General features: G+C 38.4%; 1 protein-coding gene across 2 annotated transcripts in view; it reads right to left on the reverse strand.

The window, feature by feature from the left end:
- Nucleotides 1-20,480, reverse strand: part of LTBP1 (latent transforming growth factor beta binding protein 1) — a 228,185-nt gene that overhangs the window by 162,144 nt on the left and 45,561 nt on the right. For both annotated transcript variants that reach the window (XM_063305368.1, XM_063305359.1), the window contains exon 4: nucleotides 11,696-11,871. In XM_063305368.1, coding sequence (XP_063161438.1) covers nucleotides 11,696-11,871 — 176 coding nt within the window. The remainder of the gene's footprint in view (nucleotides 1-11,695; nucleotides 11,872-20,480) is intronic.

Raw genomic sequence — 20,480 nt, forward strand, 5'->3', positions numbered from 1 at the left:
AAATTGAATAAAGCACAAACCATAAGCTACAGTGATGGAATTCACACAAATCCATGTTTTTGCTTGGTGCAATGTAGGAACTAAGCATAATGTCCTTGCTTATCAGTGAGTTTTATAAGCTATGTTTTATACTAAAGGTCCCATAGCAATTAAATTTTTCAGTGCTAAGAAAGCCTCTCAGAACTGCAATTTGGATCACAAATTAGTGTCTTATGAAGTCTTTTATGTAACCCCAAAGCTGTTCTCAATACAGTCATTCTATTGGTGATAGGGCAGTGTCCTTCAGAAGGTCTGGCATGGGTGCTTGACCTAAAACTGTTGCTGAGAAGATACATCTTTAGAACAGCCCTGTTTAATCTCCCTGCAGATGGCCATTCCATTGAGCTATTCTGTTAGCCCAAAGGGCTCATAACATTTAGCTAACTGCTTTTCTCTATCAGATAAGGTATAGTTCTGCAGTGGTTCTACCTACACTGAAAACAGTTCCTTTTAGGATCTATTTTGTTCATTCTATTCACCAAGCCATTTTAGCATTTTTATTTTTTTTTGAAAAAGTCCTTTTCAGTCAGCCTCTTATATCAGTTGCCTTCATGTAGTTAATTTTTGAATAGCCTTTACTTCCCACACAAATTCTGGAGGAAAGATATGCTGGGATTCCCCCACTTTGAGGGTTGGTCTATGCAGCAAACAGGAAGTCAAGTCTATGGAACACATTATTCCGTTCTGAATTTTTTATACTAAAGCCTGCCAAAAATGGATAACACCTATACTGACTGCATTACTAAACAAATCCACTTATTTTATGCCAAATATCTTTTAAAAATTAACATTCCAAGGATCATTCTATTAGTGGCTAAGTTTCTTTCAGTGGCTACTACAATAAAGAAGCAACTTGTTTTGGGAAGGACTACCTCGCAGGATAGGGGCTATTCTGAGTTCTTGTGTTGTATTTATGTACTATATTGTTAGTTCATATATTCATATCTTTTATTGTATTTAATGTTTGTTTTTATTTCAGTTCTGACCTACTGATATAATCATAAACTATACTATATTACATAGTCTTAATTCTAGGCCTACAATGAAATCACAATGCCCATTATAAGCTCTTTGCCATAACTTTCAGAATGACACTACCACAGAATACATGGAGTTCAAACAAAACTCTGCCATAACAAATTTGTTTTCAAATGTCATACAATTCTTTTTGTTTGACTATGACAGATTGACCCAGCTCAACTCCTAGAAACTATTTAGCCATCTAGATTTGAGCTCATATACCTACCATTGATTTGGCCTAAGATGTCGTCACCTCATGCAACGAATGGACAAAAGAATATTGATGCTTTGAATGACTCTTGTTGGTCTTCCTGGTCAGGCAATATACCTACCTGGAGAAGAACTAATACTTGCACTTTAAGCAGTTTATGTGAAGAACTGGTGAGGTTGGAATGAAAGTAGATGGAAACCAGAGAACGGAGACTTTGGATCAAATTAGCTCCAGTCACAACAAAGTGGGAAAGGAAAACCAATGGCCCTGTTCCCACAACATGCTTGACTCAGTTAATGGAGGGGAGGGGGGAGTGTGTTATAGGAACATCTGAAAACAGTTAAATTTAATGCAAAACAGGCTGAGTCACGTGCATGGTTAAGCTAGTCTTCCAAGAAAATGAACTGGAGAGAAGGCTGCTAAAAAAGCAAACCTTCATATCAGAGAGCTCACCGCCACAGAACATAGCTCCCAATTACTGACCTGCTACAGTGGCCATACTATAACTCCTGCTATCAGCCTAGCCAGTGGGAAAGGTGCCAGTGATGTCATGAAATCTTGCTTGTAATCTCCTGGTGTGACAGCATATCTCATGGGATTCCAGGATGCTCCATGAGAAAATGGGTACAGCATACCAAAAACTACATTTCTGATGCAGGTTGTATGATTATGTGCTACTGGAATGACCAAAAGGAGCTCTGACTGGGTCAGTCACTGACTAGATTAAACATCCTGTGGGAACAGGGTCAATGAGTAAGTGCTGTTTCTTGCCAACTAGCTTTACTCTGTGAAGCTGATGCAAGATTAGTGTTTATGCTTCCTGCTAATAGTAAGGTATTGGCTTTCAGCTTGCTCTGACTGGGCTACCAGATTTGAGCTGCAAAACCCTGGATCACTGCATGATAGCAGCAAAATGTTTTCTGTACCCCTTCACTACTGTTTAGTTTTTCTTTGAATTTTTGCAGTCCAAATCTGGCAGCTCTATTTGAAAACAAAACTCATTTTTATGTGTGTGTATAACCTACGTCTCCTAATAACATACTAGGCAATTTTTTTAAGAGGCAACCTATCTGGACAATACAATCTAATGTTTGTTTATGCACTGTCTAGTAGACCTTACTCTACTAAATGCATGTAGGGCTAGATCTATCAGTGTGCTTTTCTCCAAAGAAAAGAAAACGTTGCAGTGTTGTCCTTGCAACTTCTCGCTCCTCTGTAATTTCATGGATTAAAGAGAATATGCAAATTTGGCAGTGCTGTATCACTAGAAGGTAATAAGCACTCAGTGAAACATACAGCCTGTTTGGTGAAAAGACTGAGAAAAAAAAATTTGTTCCTGACATTAAGGATTTGTTACAATGCCATGATAAAATGTTATTAGAAAGCTGTGTAAGGAAAATCATATTTCTCTATTGTTGCTTGTTTGCTTCCCTTTTTTGTTGTTGTTTATTCGTTTAGTCGCTTCCGACTCTTCGTGACTTCATGGACCAGCCCACGCCAGAGCTTCCTGTCGGTCGTCAACACCCCCAGCTCCCCCAGGGACGAGTCCATCATCTCTAGAATATCATCCATCCATCTTGCCCTTGGTCGGCCCCTCTTCCTTTTGCCTTCCACTCTCCCTAGCATCAGCATCTTCTCCAGGGTGTCCTGTCTTCTCATTATGTGGCCAAAGTATTTCAGTTTTGCCTTTAATATCATTCCCTCAAGTGAGCAGTCTGGCTTTATTTCCTGGAGGATGGACTGGTTGGATCTTCTTGCAGTCCAAGGCACTCTCAGAATTTTCCTCCAACACCACAGTTCAAAAGCATCGATCTTCCTTCCCTCAGCCTTCCTTATGGTCCAGCTCTCGCAGCCATATGTTACTACGGGGAACACCATTGCTTTAACTATGTGGACCTTTGTTGTCAGTGTGATGTCTCTGCTCTTAACTATTTTATCGAGATTTGTCATTGCTCTTCTCCCAAGGATTAAGCGTCTTCTGATTTCCTGACTGCAGTCAGCATCTGCAGTAATCTTTGCACCTAGGAATACAAAGTCTTTCACTGCTTCTACATTTTCTCCCTCTATTTGCCAGTTATCAATCAAGCTGGTTGCCATAATCTTGGTTTTTTTGAGGTTTAGCTGCAAACCAGCTTTTGCACTTTCTTCTTTCACCTTCATCATAAGGCTCCTCAGTTCCTCTTCGCTTTCAGCCATCAAAGTGGTATCATCTGCATATCTGAGATTGTTAATGTTTCTTCCAGAGATTTTAACTCCAGCCTTGGATTCCTCAAGCCCAGCTTGTTGCATAATGTGTTCTGCATACAAGTTGAATAGGTAGGGTGAGAGTATAGAGCCCTGCCGTACTCCTTTCCCAATCTTAAAACAGTCCGTTGTTCCGTGGTCTGTTCTTACTGTTGCTACTTGGTTGTTATACAGATTCTTCAGGAGGCATACAAGATGACTTGGTATCCCCATACCACTAAGAACTTGCCACAATTTGTTATGGTGTTTGCTTCCCTAATCCTCAAATAAATATATTTAACAAGTATATTCATTCCATGAAATATGTAGGGTAAGACTCTCAACTATCATTTTCCAAAGAGAAATAGTCAGCTTCTGTTTTCTCCAGGAGCAATAATTAGGGAAAGACTAGTGCTAGGTATGCCAAATGGCATGGACCAAATCATACAGTCTTAAACGTATAATGTGAAACTAATCCTATCTTCTTTCTTTAGAGTATTCAAGAAGACAACGGTGATGGTACTTTAAGGAAAAGTATAGTTCAAAGAAGAGTCTTTGAACTCTTTAACATTATCCATGAAGATTCTACCCCCCACCCCTTGGTTGCTCTTGAAAAGCTAAAAAGGATTAGATAATGAGATGCTCTGGGATTCCCATTTTTCTAAGCATATTCCACAGCTTGATGTGAAGGCCTTTCTATAATCAATGAAGCACATACTGACTCCTTTTTGATATTTTTTGGCTTTCTCAATTACCCAACTTACACCAAAAATAATGTCTGGCATCTCTTTTTCCACATAGGGCTACAATCTGCACTGGATGATCTTAAGCATTATTTTGGTAGCATGTGAAATTAAGGATACTGTACAATAGTCTGCACATTCTGTTAAGTCTCCTTTTTCTGGCATTGAAATGTACATTGACCTCTTCCAATCTGTTGGCCACTGTGCCATTCACCAGATTTGCTGGCATACTGTAGCTCAGTTAGAACCTTTGCTGATTCTTCTTCTGTTGCTTGACTTTACTGTGGGTATTCCATCAGTTCCTATAGCCTTCCAACTTGGTAATGACCAGAGTGCTGATCTAACTTCATCTTCTAGTACTAGAGGTTAAGTAAGGAATATTTTCTAAAATATCTTGGATTTTTACATCTCTACTATGCAGCATGTCTGTTTGTCTGTCTATGGTGTAAGACCAAACCTTAATTAAAAGATTCAGATTTTAAAGCCAGGCTGTACATTAAGCATGTTCCATATTCTTAAAAGAAGTGTTTTATGCTGTTGTATGTTATAAACCATGGAACCTTTTGTAAGGTCCAAAAATACATATAGAACAAATTGATGGCTTAAATACAAGTTTTTAGTTCCAATATAGTAACACTTTATTCTCAGAATAATGTAGACAATCTGAAAATGCTAAGTATGCTTTTTAATTATTAGACTCTGTATTCAGCATGTATTATGGAAGACATGTTGTATTAAAATCAATCCCTAAACAATCCCTTGATCCCTTGTTTTGATATGTAGCAAAAAATGGAGACTGACTAAAACAGTCTTGAGAAATACATCTCTGGATAGATTGACCTCTACATTTTCCAGGGCTTTAGGAACTAAAAAAACTTAAACCCATGTATTAAGAATGTTTGCAAAGATGAAAAGATTAGTTCACAAGAATTCTGGGTTAAAAGTTCTCAGCTACTCTATGGTCTTGAATTAGATGATCACGTTTTTTTTTACTCCATGGAGCTCATAACTTATTTTCAGTGCACAACATCAACAATGCCCCATAATTCAGACAGCTGTTCCATATTTATTTTTAAGCATATCTTTCAGTGTGTACTCTCAATCTATATTTACTGCCTATTGTGCAAACTCTGCACTTTTAATTTCACCTGTTGTTTCCTCTAATAATTACTAACACGGCTCCAGCCACCAATCCCCAGTGTGAAAAGTCAGAGTTGTGCCCTTTGATTCTACCTAGGAAAATAAGCAATCACATTATTTCAGTCTACTGAAAGATGGAGGTGTGCCTCTGTAACATTTTCTGTTCTATTGTTTATAATTGAGAAAATAAAATACAGGCAGAAATCTTAGGCCGTTTAGTGGCAGGCTCAAAAAATTTAAGATATGGACTTCTGGCACAATCATACTTCATGCTGTTGGAAAGAACATTCTGGGGTGGTGTTTGTAAATGTTGATCTTAGAATTCTTAGAATTCTTTTGCCAGAACTTTGTTTTTTTCTTAAGTTCTAAAATGCATTCCTTCCTGAAACTAACTGAGAAAACTCAGTTCAAATTGAGAGCCATTAATTAAATACTGGATGTAGAAGAATATACACCAATATTAACTGGCTTTCAGTCAAAAAGTTCCTAATTCAAATATCACACATGTAGACAAGCCACTATGCCTTCAGCCTCCACTTTCTCTCTTTTCTAACATAATGCTGAACCACCTGATCAGGTGGTGATAAGGTTTCTTGATAAAATGCATGTGAAACACTCTGAAACAAGGACACAAGCCAACTGAAAGTGCAAAGCAGTAGAAATGCTCCTGCTCTCTGCAGCAGCTGTATCAAGCACCAGCTCTCTACAAAAACCTTTGCAACTACTGAACTAACTGATCCTGGTTCAGCTATTTCCACCATCAACCTCAGTAAAATCTTCCTTGAAAACAACGTGCATACATGGAAGTATCATTATTGTGGGTATCTCTTTTTATATTGCAAGTTCAACTATTCCTGATGCTGTGGTTTATTTTGACACATTAAACACAGGGCTGACAAAGCTGTAACCCAAAGCTGCTGAACCACAATTTCTAGAAACCCTTTGTTAGCTACAGCTGCTGGGAAGTATAGCTTATACTATACTTCCCAGCAGCTGTATAGTAAACAGCTATCTGTCCAGATACTGAGTATCTGGAGAGATAGATGTTTTCCACTCCTGAATTAAGGAGGAAATATTCCATGAGTGCCTTCTAGGACTTGCCAAGACTACCGCTGCTATTGGCTGTTTGCATGAAAGGAGGCATACTTTCCGCTTCAACATTTACAAATATCTTAAGCGATGCACATCCTTATCTACTGTTTTACTTGTTAAGAAGTGACCTATCAATCTCTCCTTATCCCAAGTTTTCACTGTCACCATCCATAATTTTTGAGCTGCACATGCATGTGAATAGTACATGGTTTCTAATTAAAAAAAAAAAAAAGAGGCAATGACACTGGAAAGTGTGGAAGTAGGCAAGCCAATCCTTTGTATGCAAATATATATGCAAGCAACAACATACTTGAAGGAACATTCCCTAAAGAAGATTCCTAAATGGATATGAAAGGACCCATCATTTAGGTGACATTAGTTATCCACTTCTCAAGCCTCCCTAACTAACACTTTGGATCCCTGCTGAATAGGAATTCTGGGAACTGAATGTCTTATACATCTGGAAGTTTGGGAAGACTGCTATAGATCAAATGTTTTATAAAACACATATAAACAAAGTTGATAGATCACAGAACTCTAATTCTATATGCGAACCACACAGTGGTTATCAACATGGCAGCAAAAGATCTTAGGTTTAGTAAGAGCTTCTAATATAGAAAGGAAGCCCACTGAAGCAAACATAAAATTTCTCTTGCTCTTAACATTTAATGCTAAGAAATCCTGCAATGTACAACTGAAGCTCATGTCACTGTCAGCAAGTAACTTCCATTGCATATAAAATATGAATTTTAGCATCCAATTCAACTACAGCTTCCAAAAGCATATTATGACACATATACATTAATCACTGAAGTTGCTTTCTTTAAAAAAAACGGCCAAAATTTTAGTTTTAATATATCTTAATATCTAATGCTAAATATGTTGCCAACAATAGAAGTGCTTACTGCTGACTAACAGGACAAGCTTTCTCCTCCTCCTTGCAAATAATCAAAATCAGCTCTGGAAGTTCCACCAATCCACTGGAGTGATTCTGAGGACTGCAATTGAGAAAGGAGAAAATGCCAGTTTTGTGAATGGGCTTCTGTTCATGAAGTTCTGTAGATTGATGAAAATGGGTTGAGCCTGCTGCTATTTAACTCAAATCCATTATTATTATTATTATTATTATTATTATTATTATTAATCTATTTTATGTTTCCTTCAGCAAAGGATCGTTACCTTGTCGTGGTGCTGGAGCTTGAGCACCTCAATGATGCCATGAGCTAAACCGTGAAGGGCCACCCAAGACGGGAAGGTCATGACAGAGAGGTCAGACTAAATGCGATCCCTGGGGAAGGTAATGGCAACCCACCTCAGTATTCTTGCCGTGAAAACTAAATGGATCAGTACAACCAGAGATATGTCGGTATACCATCGGAAGATGAGACCCCCAGGTCGGAAGATGGTCAAAATGCTACTGGGGAGGAACAGAGGATGAGCTCAACTAGCCCCAGACGTGATGACGCAGCTAGCTCAAAGCCGAAAGGACGGCTAGCGGCCGATGGTGCTGGTGGTGAACGGCGAATCCGATGTTCTAAGGATCAACACACCATCGGAACCTGGAATGTAAGATCTATGAGCCAGGGCAAATTGGATGTGGTTATTGGTGAGATGTCAAGATTAAAGATAGACATTCTGGGCGTCAGTGAACTGAAATGGACTGGAATGGGCCACTTCACATCAAATGACCACCAGATCTACTACTGCGGACAAGAGGACCACAGAAGAAATGGAGTAGCCTTCATAATTAATAGTAAAGTGGCTAAAGCAGTGCTTGGATACAACCCAAAAAACGACAGAATGATCTCAATTCGAATTCAGGGCAGGCCATCTAACATCACAGTGATCCAAATATACGCCCCAACCACAAATGCTGAAGAAGCTGAAGTAGAGCAGTTCTATGAGGATCTGCAGCACCTACTGGACAACACGCCTAAAAGAGATGTTATTTTCATCACAGGAGACTGGAATGCTAAGGTGGGCAGTCAAATGACACCTCGAATTACAGGTAAGTATGGCCTGGGAGAACAAAACGAAGCAGGACACAGGCTGATAGAATTTTGCCAGGACAATTCACTCTGCATAACAAACACTCTCTTCCAACAACCTAAGAGACGGCTTTATACATGGACTTCACCAGATGGACAACACCGAAATCAGATTGATTACATCCTTTGCAGCCAAAGGTGGCGGACATCTATACAGTCGGTAAAAACAAGACCTGGAGCTGACTGTAGTTCAGATCACGAACTTCTTCTTGCACAATTTAGGATCAGACTAAAGAGATTAGGGAAGACCCACAGATCAGCTAGATATGAGCTCACTAATATTCCTAAGGAATATGCAGTGGAGGTGAAGAATAGATTTAAGGGACTGGACTTAGTAGATAGGGTCCCGGAAGAACTCTGGACAGAAGTTGGCAGCATTGTTCAGGAGGCGGCAACAAAATACATCCCAAAGAAAGAGAAAACCAAGAAGGCAAAATGGCTGTCTGCTGAGACACTAGAAGTAGCCCAAGAAAGAAGGAAAGCAAAAGGCAACAGTGATAGGGGGAGATATGCCCAATTAAATGCAAAATTCCAGAGGTTAGCCAGAAGAGATAAGGAATTATTTTTAAACAAGCAATGCGCGGAAGTGGAAGAAGACAATAGAATAGGAAGGACAAGAGACCTCTTCCAGAAAATTAGAAACATTGGAGGTAAATTCCAGGCAAAAATGGGTATGATCAAAAACAAAGATGGCAAGGACCTAACAGAAGAAGAAGAGATCAAGAAAAGGTGGCAAGAATATACAGAAGATCTGTATAGGAAGGATAACAATATTGGGGATAGCTTTGACGGTGTGGTCGGTGAGCTAGAGCCAGACATCCTGAAGAGTGAGGTTGAGTGGGCCTTAAGAAGCATTGCTAATAACAAGGCAACAGGAGACGACGGCATCCCAGCTGAACTGTTCAAAATCTTGCAAGATGATGCTGTCAAGGTAATGCATGCTGTATGCCAGCAAATTTGGAAAACACAAGAATGGCCATCAGACTGGAAAAAATCAACTTATATCCCCATACCAAAAAAGGGAAACACTAAAGAATGTTCAAACTATCGAACAGTGGCACTCATTTCACATGCCAGTAAGGTAATGCTCAAGATCCTGCAAGGTAGACTTCAACAGTTCATGGAGCGAGAATTGCCAGATGTACAAACTGGGTTTAGAAAAGGCAGAGGAACTAGAGACCAAATTGCCAATATCCGCTGGATCATGGAAAAAGCCAGGGAGTTTCAGAAAAACATCTATTTCTGTTTTATTGACTATTCTAAAGCCTTTGACTGTGTGGACCATAACAAATTGTGGCAAGTTCTTAGTGGTATGGGGATACCAAGTCATCTTGTATGCCTCCTGAAGAATCTGTATAACGACCAAGTAGCAACAGTAAGAACAGACCACGGAACAACAGACTGGTTTAAGATTGGGAAAGGAGTACGGCAGGGCTGTATACTCTCACCCTACCTATTCAACTTGTATGCAGAACACATCATGCGACAAGCTGGCCTTGAGGAATCCAAGGCTGGAGTTAAAATCTCTGGAAGAAACATTAACAATCTCAGATATGCAGATGATACCACTTTGATGGCTGAAAGCGAAGAGGAACTGAGGAGCCTTATGATGAAGGTGAAAGAAGAAAGTGCAAAAGCTGGTTTGCAGCTAAACCTCAAAAAAACCAAGATTATGGCAACCAGCTTGATTGATAACTGGCAAATAGAGGGAGAAAATGTAGAAGCAGTTAAAGACTTTGTATTCCTAGGTGCAAAGATTACTGCAGATGCTGACTGCAGTCAGGAAATCAGAAGACGCTTAATCCTTGGAAGAAAAGCAATGACAAATCTCGATAAAATAGTTAAGAGCAGAGACATCACACTGACAACAAAGGCCCGCATAGTTAAAGCAATGGTGTTCCCCGTAGTAACATATGGCTGCGAGAGCTGGACCATAAGGAAGGCTGAGCGAAGGAAGATCGATGCTTTTGAACTGTGGTGTTGGAGGAAAATTCTGAGAGTGCCTTGGACTGCAAGAAGATCAAACCAGTCCATCCTCCAGGAAATAAAGCCAGACTGCTCACTTGAGGGAATGATATTAAAGGCAAAACTGAAATACTTTGGCCACATAATGAGAAGACAGGACACCCTGGAGAAGATGCTGATGCTAGGGAGAGTGGAAGGCAAAAGGAAGAGGGGCCGACCAAGGGCAAGATGGATGGATGATATTCTAGAGGTGACGGACTCGTCCCTGGGGGAGCTGGGGGTGTTGACGACCGACAGGAAGCTCTGGCGTGGGCTGGTCCATGAAGTCACGAAGAGTCGGAAGCGACTAAACGAATAAACAACAACAAATTTTATGTTTCACTAAGTTAATAGACAGCATTTCACTACTGAAGGTTCTGAAGTCCCTGTACTGGTAGAAGAATCCTGAAGACAACATCTGATCCCAGAGAATCTCAAAATTCTGACACAGGGCTACATAGGAATGGTATGTAACAGCTTTGAATCAATCATCTTTGTAATACCAGGAAGACAATAAAAATCCTGGTATCATAAAATTGAATTAGGTCTTAATCAGTCTGAAGGATGGGTGTTTTGCCTTTCAGCAGTTATGCTTCAGGGATTCCACAGGGCTCTATCTGATCTTCCACACTGTTTAGCTTTTACACAAGGCCATTTGGAATTGCAGGCTGAGGTTTTCACATATACATCCAGCCCACTGTCTTCATGAAATCCAGGAGAATTCTAAGATTATATGTTTTGTGCATGATCACTGATTGTATTTATTAGATTTGAATCCTGCCTTTTTTCTGGGAGCCAAAGGCAGCTTGCATGGGGATCTCCCTTCATTCTGTATCCACAACAACCCCGTGAAGCAGCTGAACTAATTTAGAGCAACTGAACCAGTCGCCCATGAATTTCCACGGCTAAGGATGAACGGGAACGGGAACCTTGCCTGTCTTAATCCATCACATTAGCTCTTTTTTGCTGCAACATAAGATCTTGGCAGTTTGGATGACAAATTAATGTCTCTCTCAAGTTGAACTCAAGAACTGGTGAATTCACAGATATGTCTATGTAGTGATTTTGGCAACAATACAGAAGACATTTGCTACTGACTTCCAGTTATTATAATAACATGTTCTCCCTTTAACTTTTGTTTCTATACTTCACTGCAGCATTTCAGCCATACTTACTCTGATAAGGGGTTGCAAGCTGATCCTGGCTCACTCTTAGAGGTAAAGAGCTGTCGGTGGACTGCTCTCCAGAAAGCACCTTCTTTGTTGGGTAATACTTAGGCTTGATGACATATTCATGTGATTGGCCTTGATGCACATTCATCATCAGACTCTGGGATGAAAGAGGGATAATTCTGTTCGAAGAAATAAGAAAAATAGAGAAATTGATAGCAAAACGTTATATTGACCAGAAATGAAATTAATGACAACATAAACAATGAATAATATTTTTAAGACTGTGGCAATGTATTTGAATCTTGATGTTAAAAAAATCAGCTAAGCAAACTTGCCATGTGATAGCAAGAAACACACAAGAAAATCACAGTCCTTCTTTCTTATAACTGAACACTAGTAAATGCCCATCCTTCCTATGACTGTGGAAGACTTAAAACTCTCAGTGCACCATGATGCAGAACATAAGCATGTACAGTTCTTCAGCTCTAAGCTTAAAGCAACAGGGAAAAAAAGGAGGGGAAGGAAAAAAAGACAAGTCCCATATGTTACTGGAATAAAACCAAGCTTTAATACAATTACCGTGGATTCTGAAAGAGATTCAAGAACTGAATTAACTGAGTATTTCTACTAATGCACCATATTTCATTTTCAGTGATTAGAAAGGATAAATAGCAGTTTGTAATGTGGGTAAAGCCTATAACAGATCAGTAGTCTACCAACCAACCATTTAAATCAGCAGCCAGAAACACACAGTAAAGCCAGGATGAGCAGAAGTAGATGTAGTTCTATTAGATCTTTGTTTAATTGCATGTGGTTAGCAAGAATTTCTGCCTTCCCACTATAAAACAAAAACCACAATGAAATTGCTACTTCTTCCTGCTCCTAAAAATTATATTAGCAAAATGAAGAAAGTTTTGGTAGCTAGATATGGATGTTTAATGTAAAAGGACTGTGAGTGTTTTTCAGTTCCAGCATTCAAGTAAATTCGTGGATTCTGATTTTTCAAATTTTAAGCCTCTCTTTTGCATCTCTCCAGTTGGTGGATCTCGGGGTTCTAATGAAAAACAAAACCAATTTTTCAAGCATGAAGACTCTCAATCTCTGCAGAAAGGGAACAATGTAGAAATTTCTTTCTTTTCCTTACTGTTACCATTAATCTTTTAGAGCCGTTTGGTCAACTTGATCACTAGTAATGGTTTATGCTTATATATTGGCTACATTCACACATAACAATAATGATTCCTGGCTTATTGCCATTGCCTCTCAATCCTCTTGTGAAGGCCACCACCAAGATATAATAGTATGCAGTATAGCCTAGCCAAGGTGGAGCACTTTGGAGGCCTGTTGGTTTCACAGAAATTCACCATATATAAGTAAGTTTACACAGAGACCACTGAGATTTCAAAGTGGTTATGTTAACAGGAATGAGTTATTAAGTAGGAATTGATAGTGACAGTTTTGACATATGAACTTGTAACGAGGAAACCACACGTTCTGATAACCAGCATTTGGCTAATTTAAAGGTCCAACTGTATATATGAATAGACAAAGGTTTAAAACTTGCCGTTAGCTCCAAAGGCTATGTTACAGTCAATATATGGGATCCAACAGTGGCCAAACACAATCAGTGGGTCATGAAAACTTAACACCCCATATGTTGCTTTTATGCAGATAGAAATTACTGTGGGAGTTGTGATGACCTCCTTGTTGAAACAAATTTAAAATCATTACAGTTTATAGTATAAGCTCAAATATCACTCACTCGAGAGCTCAAGAAAATTATCCTGATATAAAGAATTCTTGGACTCCCTTTATCAAACCGTTATGACAGGCAGAGTTGAGAAAAATAACTTTTGGCAAGGAAAATGATGTCTAGACTAAATAAGCCAGCCCTCACTTGAGATTTCTTTTATAAATGAATGTTATTTATTGGAAGCCTTATACTTCCTGCACAGCCAACAACTGCTTAAAGAAACTGATCTTTTCTTTAAAAAATCATGCCCTACCCTCTTTCTATCCCTTTCATCAAATAAAGGCAAAAGAAATCAGGTTAATTTTATATGTCCAAATATACTCAAAAGCTGCTTTAAGACACTAAATGACAGAGTGTATATTTTTTAATTTAAATCTGTCAGAATATGTCCATTCTTTAGTATATTTCTTTTCCTTACAGAATCTAGAGGTGCACTTGTCATTTTCCCCCCATGCAGTTATATTTACATACAACAGACAATGAAAGTCTGTCAGAAGTAGCATATATCATTCCATAATAAACTGCCAGCATAACAAATCCAGCCAAGACCTAGAAATGTTTTCTGTCAGTTGCATAATAACAAACAGAGACTGACTAGTAGCTATTATTGGCTACTACCTTTCTATCTAAGAATCTATATACTGTGTCAGTGCTATAGTTCAAACACAAGCAAAACGGGGACTGTTTGTCCCAGAATACTGGCAAAGAGCCTTCTTGTTACTAAAAAGAGTCTGTCGAGGAAAGACGGTAATCTTGGCCCAGCCGTGGACTGCAAGGCACCCTTGCCTTAACCAATGGAGCTGTTACTGCTATCCCCAGTTAACAGAATAAACCGGGTTGAATATTCTTTTCCCAGGAAATTCAAATCACCCAACAATTAGTTTGCTGGGCATGGTATAACAGTGACAGAGTTCATCTAGGACCACAGAAACCTAGCTTCAAATCCAGATTCAGTCATGAAAACTCACTGGGAGTTCTTGGGCTTCTTGAGCCCAAATTGGGAAGGCACACCTTCCTGAAAGGTGGGATAAAAATCTAACAAGCAAACAAATAGAATTACATTTTTCCTCTTTTCTTCTTCATGAAAAAGAGACAACGAACGTGTGCCAGTTTGGTGTAGTGGTTAAGGCATCAGGCTAGAAACCAGGAGACCATGCTGTAGGCACGAAGCCACCTGGGTGACCTTGGCCAGTCACTCTCTCTCAGCCCTAGGAAGCAGGCAATGGTAAACCACTTCTGAAAAACCTGGCAAGAAAACTGCAGGGACTTGTCCAGGCAGTCACCAGGAGACAACACTGACTCAAAGGCACACACACACACACACACACACACACACACTTCTTGGTGCAAGCACTTTGAAGTGCAGAATGGAAACATTCCAAGGGGATCCAAGGGGTTTGAATATTCAGTACTAAATGAACCAAATATTATTTATAAGAGTTTCCCAATACTTCTTAAATTATATTCTTACAATAACTCTAACTAAAGTACATGCATATATCAGGGTTACCAGATCTGGATTGCAATATTACAGGTGACCATGAAGTGATAGTAAAGCATTGGAGCTTCCTGTATCTCTTTGCTACCAACTAGTGGTCATCCAGCTTTTTGCAGATCAAACCTGGTAGCCCTAGCATGTGTCTTAACTGAGATGGTTATATTTTTAAGGGTATTATTTAACACAGGGTCTCCAATGGCTTTGGGCCAGTGAGCACATATTTGAAATTTGAAAAAAATATGAGTGCTCGCACAATATAGTTACTGTGGGAGAGAGAAGAAAGCCTGTTCAAAGGGCAAACTGGTGAGGATATTGCCTCTGAAGTTTTCAGCCACAAAGATCTTTCCCACTCCCCATCATTATTATTTTTTTCCTGAAACAAAGTATTGGAATGACCCACCATTTTACATTTTTTAAGAATGCCTATGAAGCATTGTAGGGAAGAGAGATGATGCCAGCAGTATGCAAGCTTCTCATTTTTAAAGTTAGAAGAATGTAAAATTAATAAAGTTAGGTATGATAGGAGAGCTGGCAGGCACTATGATGTTGGGAATCTTATACCAAAAATACTAAGGCAGAAACTGTGCTTTATCTCCAATATTCTATTACACAACATTAAAAATATATATTATTATGTGTAACTGAAACAATTCTACTGTAATATGAATGATGCATCTGCATACATCTGTTCTTTGGATCTAAACTGCACATGACACAAATGAGGATGTCCACTGCACATTTTCACTGCCTTCAAAATACAGTTGTACTTATCTATGAAGACTAGATGTTCATGTTCAGGGCAAGGTGAAAAGAAAAGAACACAGAGGCTGGTTGTAGACACCCATGTCATTCATAGTTTAAGATTGGGACATAATACTTATACTTGAAAGAAATACAATGCTAGTATTGTATATATATTGGTACCCAAGGTATTAAATAGGGCAGTCATTAAATGGCTACCCCAGCAAATAACTCAAACTTAACATACTTAGTGCTCTGACATTCTCATCATCTTGAAATGTGATAAATACTCTGAAGTTTCAAGTGATAAATATTATGAACATGATAAAAGTACAGGCCCTTAAATTTTGTTTGTTAGAAGTATATACCAGATGTTTATGATAGGTATATAATTTCCATTTAGGTTTCATTTACTAAACTACAGCCAAATTTTTTTTTAAAAAAAATCACAATTTTTCTACGCATCCTGGCCTTTCTGTTTCTTTTAAAATTCTAGCTAGCAAAATATATTCATTTAAAAAAATAAAACCTCAGATCAGTTTTAATAAACAGCTAAATAGTTCACTATTTAGTTTTCTTCTAATTATATCTAACTTCCAATTATATCTAAGTTTTGAAAGGTTTATGTTTATCTTAAGTATATGTGACATTTATTGATATAGGCGTTAGGTCTCTCCAGAATCAAGCAGGACTAGAAATTATCAATCAAGAAACAAGCATCTCTAAGCTTTGATTTGCAAGATACAGTAAGGTGTATTTGAAGGTGATAACACAAGAATTCTGACCAGTACTTCTGCTTTCAAATGTGAAATATATACAGGCATCTGAAAGCCATTCACTTCTTGCTTTTTTTCTTCTATACATTATGTTGTAAGGGGGAGAGAGACAGACTCTTCTGAGAAGTTAGGTGGCCAACAACCTGGTGATGGCCACCACAATGGCTACTAGTTTCTTTAAGTGTGTAAGAATCTACTCTCATACCACAGACTGCCCCAAAATTTTTAGTTAACAAAAGTTAAGATTACGCTGAAATCCTAAGTAATTAAACCAGCATACAGTCGTCAGTAAAATTTAGTTCTGAGTATTTTTTCCCCAAGCCAAATGACAGTAAATTCATTTCTTTGAAACTTCTATTTTTAAAGAATAAATGGGGATCTTATTAAAGTTTTTCATGAACAAGTATTCTCTCCTGACTGTATGATCTGGGGCAACTGTTTCTAATTTATAACTCCTGGCTGCTCTAGCCAGAATGGCTAATTATGTGGGAAGCTGAGGGTTGTTTTTTTTAAAGAGTGCTCTAAACAGTAAAATTTTGAATTGACAATAGAGAAAGAACAATAGTTGCCAGTGAAAACTACATGCTAACATATGATACAGAGGACAGCATGGCTAAGGAAGAATGGCCTCACAAAAAGACCTGCAAATATACCAAGTAACTCTTGAAGTCCTAGAGGCAGAGAAAAGTTGATTAAGAGTCATTTTCTTCACCTGTACAAGCATATCCTATTATGTCCAAGGGTGGACTCTATATGCGTTTTAAATGATCTCAGAATACACACAGCAGCAACCAACTGGTAGGCTGTTGGTGTCTGAAACACCAGGCCTTTCTAGGACTTCCTGTTCCTCCTGTAGTCACAGGCTTATGACCTGTGTGCATGTTTAAACACAGCAGATATGACATGGTACTGTTAAGTGCCCATGCAGCAGAACTGTAATTTAGGAAAATGCGAACTAGATACTAACTTGTACTAATAACCAACTAACTTCACTCACAGAAGGGGCTCTAGTATAGATCTTATCCAATTCAATTCCCATGTGAGCAACTTATTTACATCTCCAACATCATAGTCATTTTCCAAGTCTGAGACTATAAAAGTTGCAATAATTGAGTGTCACATATTCTTGGCTCAACTGACATGATTGCTTGCAAAAGCAGACACTTGGGACAGACAGGACTACTTGCACAAATGAAAAATGTATTTTTGGAACTCAGCCTAGGAGTTTACTGCTTGTCAAACAGCTGTTGATGTTCTGGGTTTGTAAAGCGTACAAATACTATGGTTGCTGTCTTTTAACCTTACTTAGGAAATGAAGGTATCCAGTTTGTTTTCCCCAAAATTTATCATCCTGGAATGGAGGGATATGCAAACAAATCTAAGCAAAGAACACTGTATCCCTGACTTCAACCCACGATCAACACAGATAAAATAAGTGGAAAATAATCTAGCCGTTCTGCTGTAAAAATAGGTGTAACTTCAGTCCAATATCAGCTTGCAAGAAGCAACTATGAGCTATTTCAGACACATGCTTGAACCAACAATGTCTGGAAGAACTTGGCATTCTTATTCAAAAACTACTTTGCCTATATTTTTTTAAGCGCTCTGAACCAAAAACCCAGACTGCATACCAGAGGTCTAGGAATAGGTTGTTTTCTTATATGCATTAGGTAAATGTAAAGTCTGTAAGTCATTCCTTTGGCTTTTTAGGAAATCTCTAGTTTCTTCTACAAATGCATTTTGTTTGTTTGTTTGTTTATTTTGGCTGGCTGACTAGAAATCTTGCACTTGAGAACTCTGAAAACCTCTGTACCTCAAATACACACATACATACAGACACACGTACATATAATCATACATAATCAAAATTCTGAGTCCAACCTGAGAGCACCTGTAAGTAGGACTCCTCCCAGGATGTTGCCAGATTTGAAGAAGTTCAAAAGATCAGTCACTTAAAAAAAAAAAAAGCAAAAATTCCATGGGGTGTGTTCAGTTCTTAGTCAATTACTCTAAATTGCTGTAAACTAGTAGTCTGGATCTCTGTTGATATAACTATATATTCTGTATTTATTTAACAATACAGTATACTTCTGATCTGTCCAACTGTCAGAGCATGATGCAACAAAACTATTCCACTAAAAAACACAAATGGAAACACACTAAAACTACATCAGTATTTATGTAATGGCTTTGTTTTTCTATATAAAAACATATGGTGGTCAATTTTAAAGTTCTCTCTGCAAAGGCAGAAAAATGAGATGGCTTGAACAGTATTTGACTGATGTATGTATGTGTGTATGTCTATGTACGTATGTATGTATGCGTGTATATGAGTATGTGTATGAGAGAGAGACTATAAGGTGTCTGAAATTACATCCTTAAACTTCGAGAAACTTTTCACGTTGTTTCGATTTAACATACTTCATTACTGGATGTCTGCTCTAGGACTTTTTCGTTCCTCCCACTCCTACAGACTTCAAAGCAGTACATGCTTGAATTCCCAAATATATTAGCCTAGTTCAAATTATCATCTTAAGCAGCAGGTTACTGCCCATCAATCAAGAGGAAAAAAGCACGCACACGCACACAGGCCCATAAGAAGATTAAATTAAAACAATATCACAAGAACTAAGTCTAGTAAAAAGCTGTGCCTTCTTCAACTGCACATAATCTCTTTACATATAAGGAAATTACTTTTCATTCCCAATTATGTTTTGTCTCCACCACAGTAGAGATAATTTTTTGTCAGTACTGATGTAAAGTCAAAATAATAAAACAAACAACTAGAAATTATGATCTAGTTCAGCAATCCTATTTGCTCCATTTTTATGGCATAATTGAACTTCATTAACATAAATTAAATAATCAAGCATATATTTATTAAAAACTATTACATCATGATGGTGGCATGGAAATTCTTGCTAATTTACCACTAAAATATTAGTTGGGATGAGACAACAGCAGATGGATCTGATTGTCCACTGTTTGAAGGCTGAACCAGACAAATATTGCCCCTAAATTCCTGGCCAATGTTAAGCTGATGGAAGTTGAAGTATCTTGATGGCAATCAGAAGATGGAAGCAGATAGGAAAAGGCTGTCTCAACCCTATACAAAATCCTTAACTATAATTAAAAATAAACAAACCATTTTTAGAGAGCCTGGTAGTATCTAATTTGTATATTTCAATCAACTGTTCAGCACTTAATTTTTAAGTGTAATATAAATATTATTTAATATGAACATCAATTTTCCACATTTCATCACACTGAGCACTCACATATCCAGCCCCATAAGTTTTTAAGCACCTACAACTATGGAGAAGCAAAGATACTGAAATAGAAATTTTAAAAATCGCTTAATTTACACTGGAATGCAAAATGCCCTATTTGGCATTTTTTTAACTAAAGTCATGAACTTGAAAAAAGTTTACTAATTAAAATTTCATGTTAGTTAGGAAAATGTTTGCACAAAACTATACAGATTGATGAAATGCTATACATAAGTGTGTACTAAAAAAATTTGGCAAAAATTGTGCAGGTTGGGAAAAGTGCAAAAAACACACATATTCATTTATTTATCAAATTTGTCACTGCCCATCTCCTCAGACTGGAGGGACTCTGGGTAGTTTACAATATAAAACAATAAATATATAATAAAATTCCAATAAAATCCCTCTAAAACAATTTCTCAACTACCCCATCTGATAAAATCCAGATGGCTGTGATCTCCTTCAGTCATTATGTAGGAGGGGCACTTCAAGGCACTAGCCAACCCCAGGCATGACTGTTCTCCTCCCCCCCCAGGCCAGGTGGCAGAGCCAGGTCTTCAAGTTTGTCCAAAAGGCTAGGAGCGATGGGGGCAAGATGTTCCAAAGGGCAGGCGCTACTGCAGAGAAGGCCCGCCTCCTGGACCCTGTCAGATCGAATTCTCTTATCGACGGGGTCTGTAGCATGCCCTCCCTGCATGATCGGGTGAGATGGGCTGATGATGCGGGGAAGAGGTGGTCCCTCAGGTAACCC

Source organism: Candoia aspera, chromosome 1 (assembly GCF_035149785.1).
Source record: "Candoia aspera isolate rCanAsp1 chromosome 1, rCanAsp1.hap2, whole genome shotgun sequence".
Taxonomy (NCBI): domain Eukaryota; kingdom Metazoa; phylum Chordata; class Lepidosauria; order Squamata; family Boidae; genus Candoia; species Candoia aspera.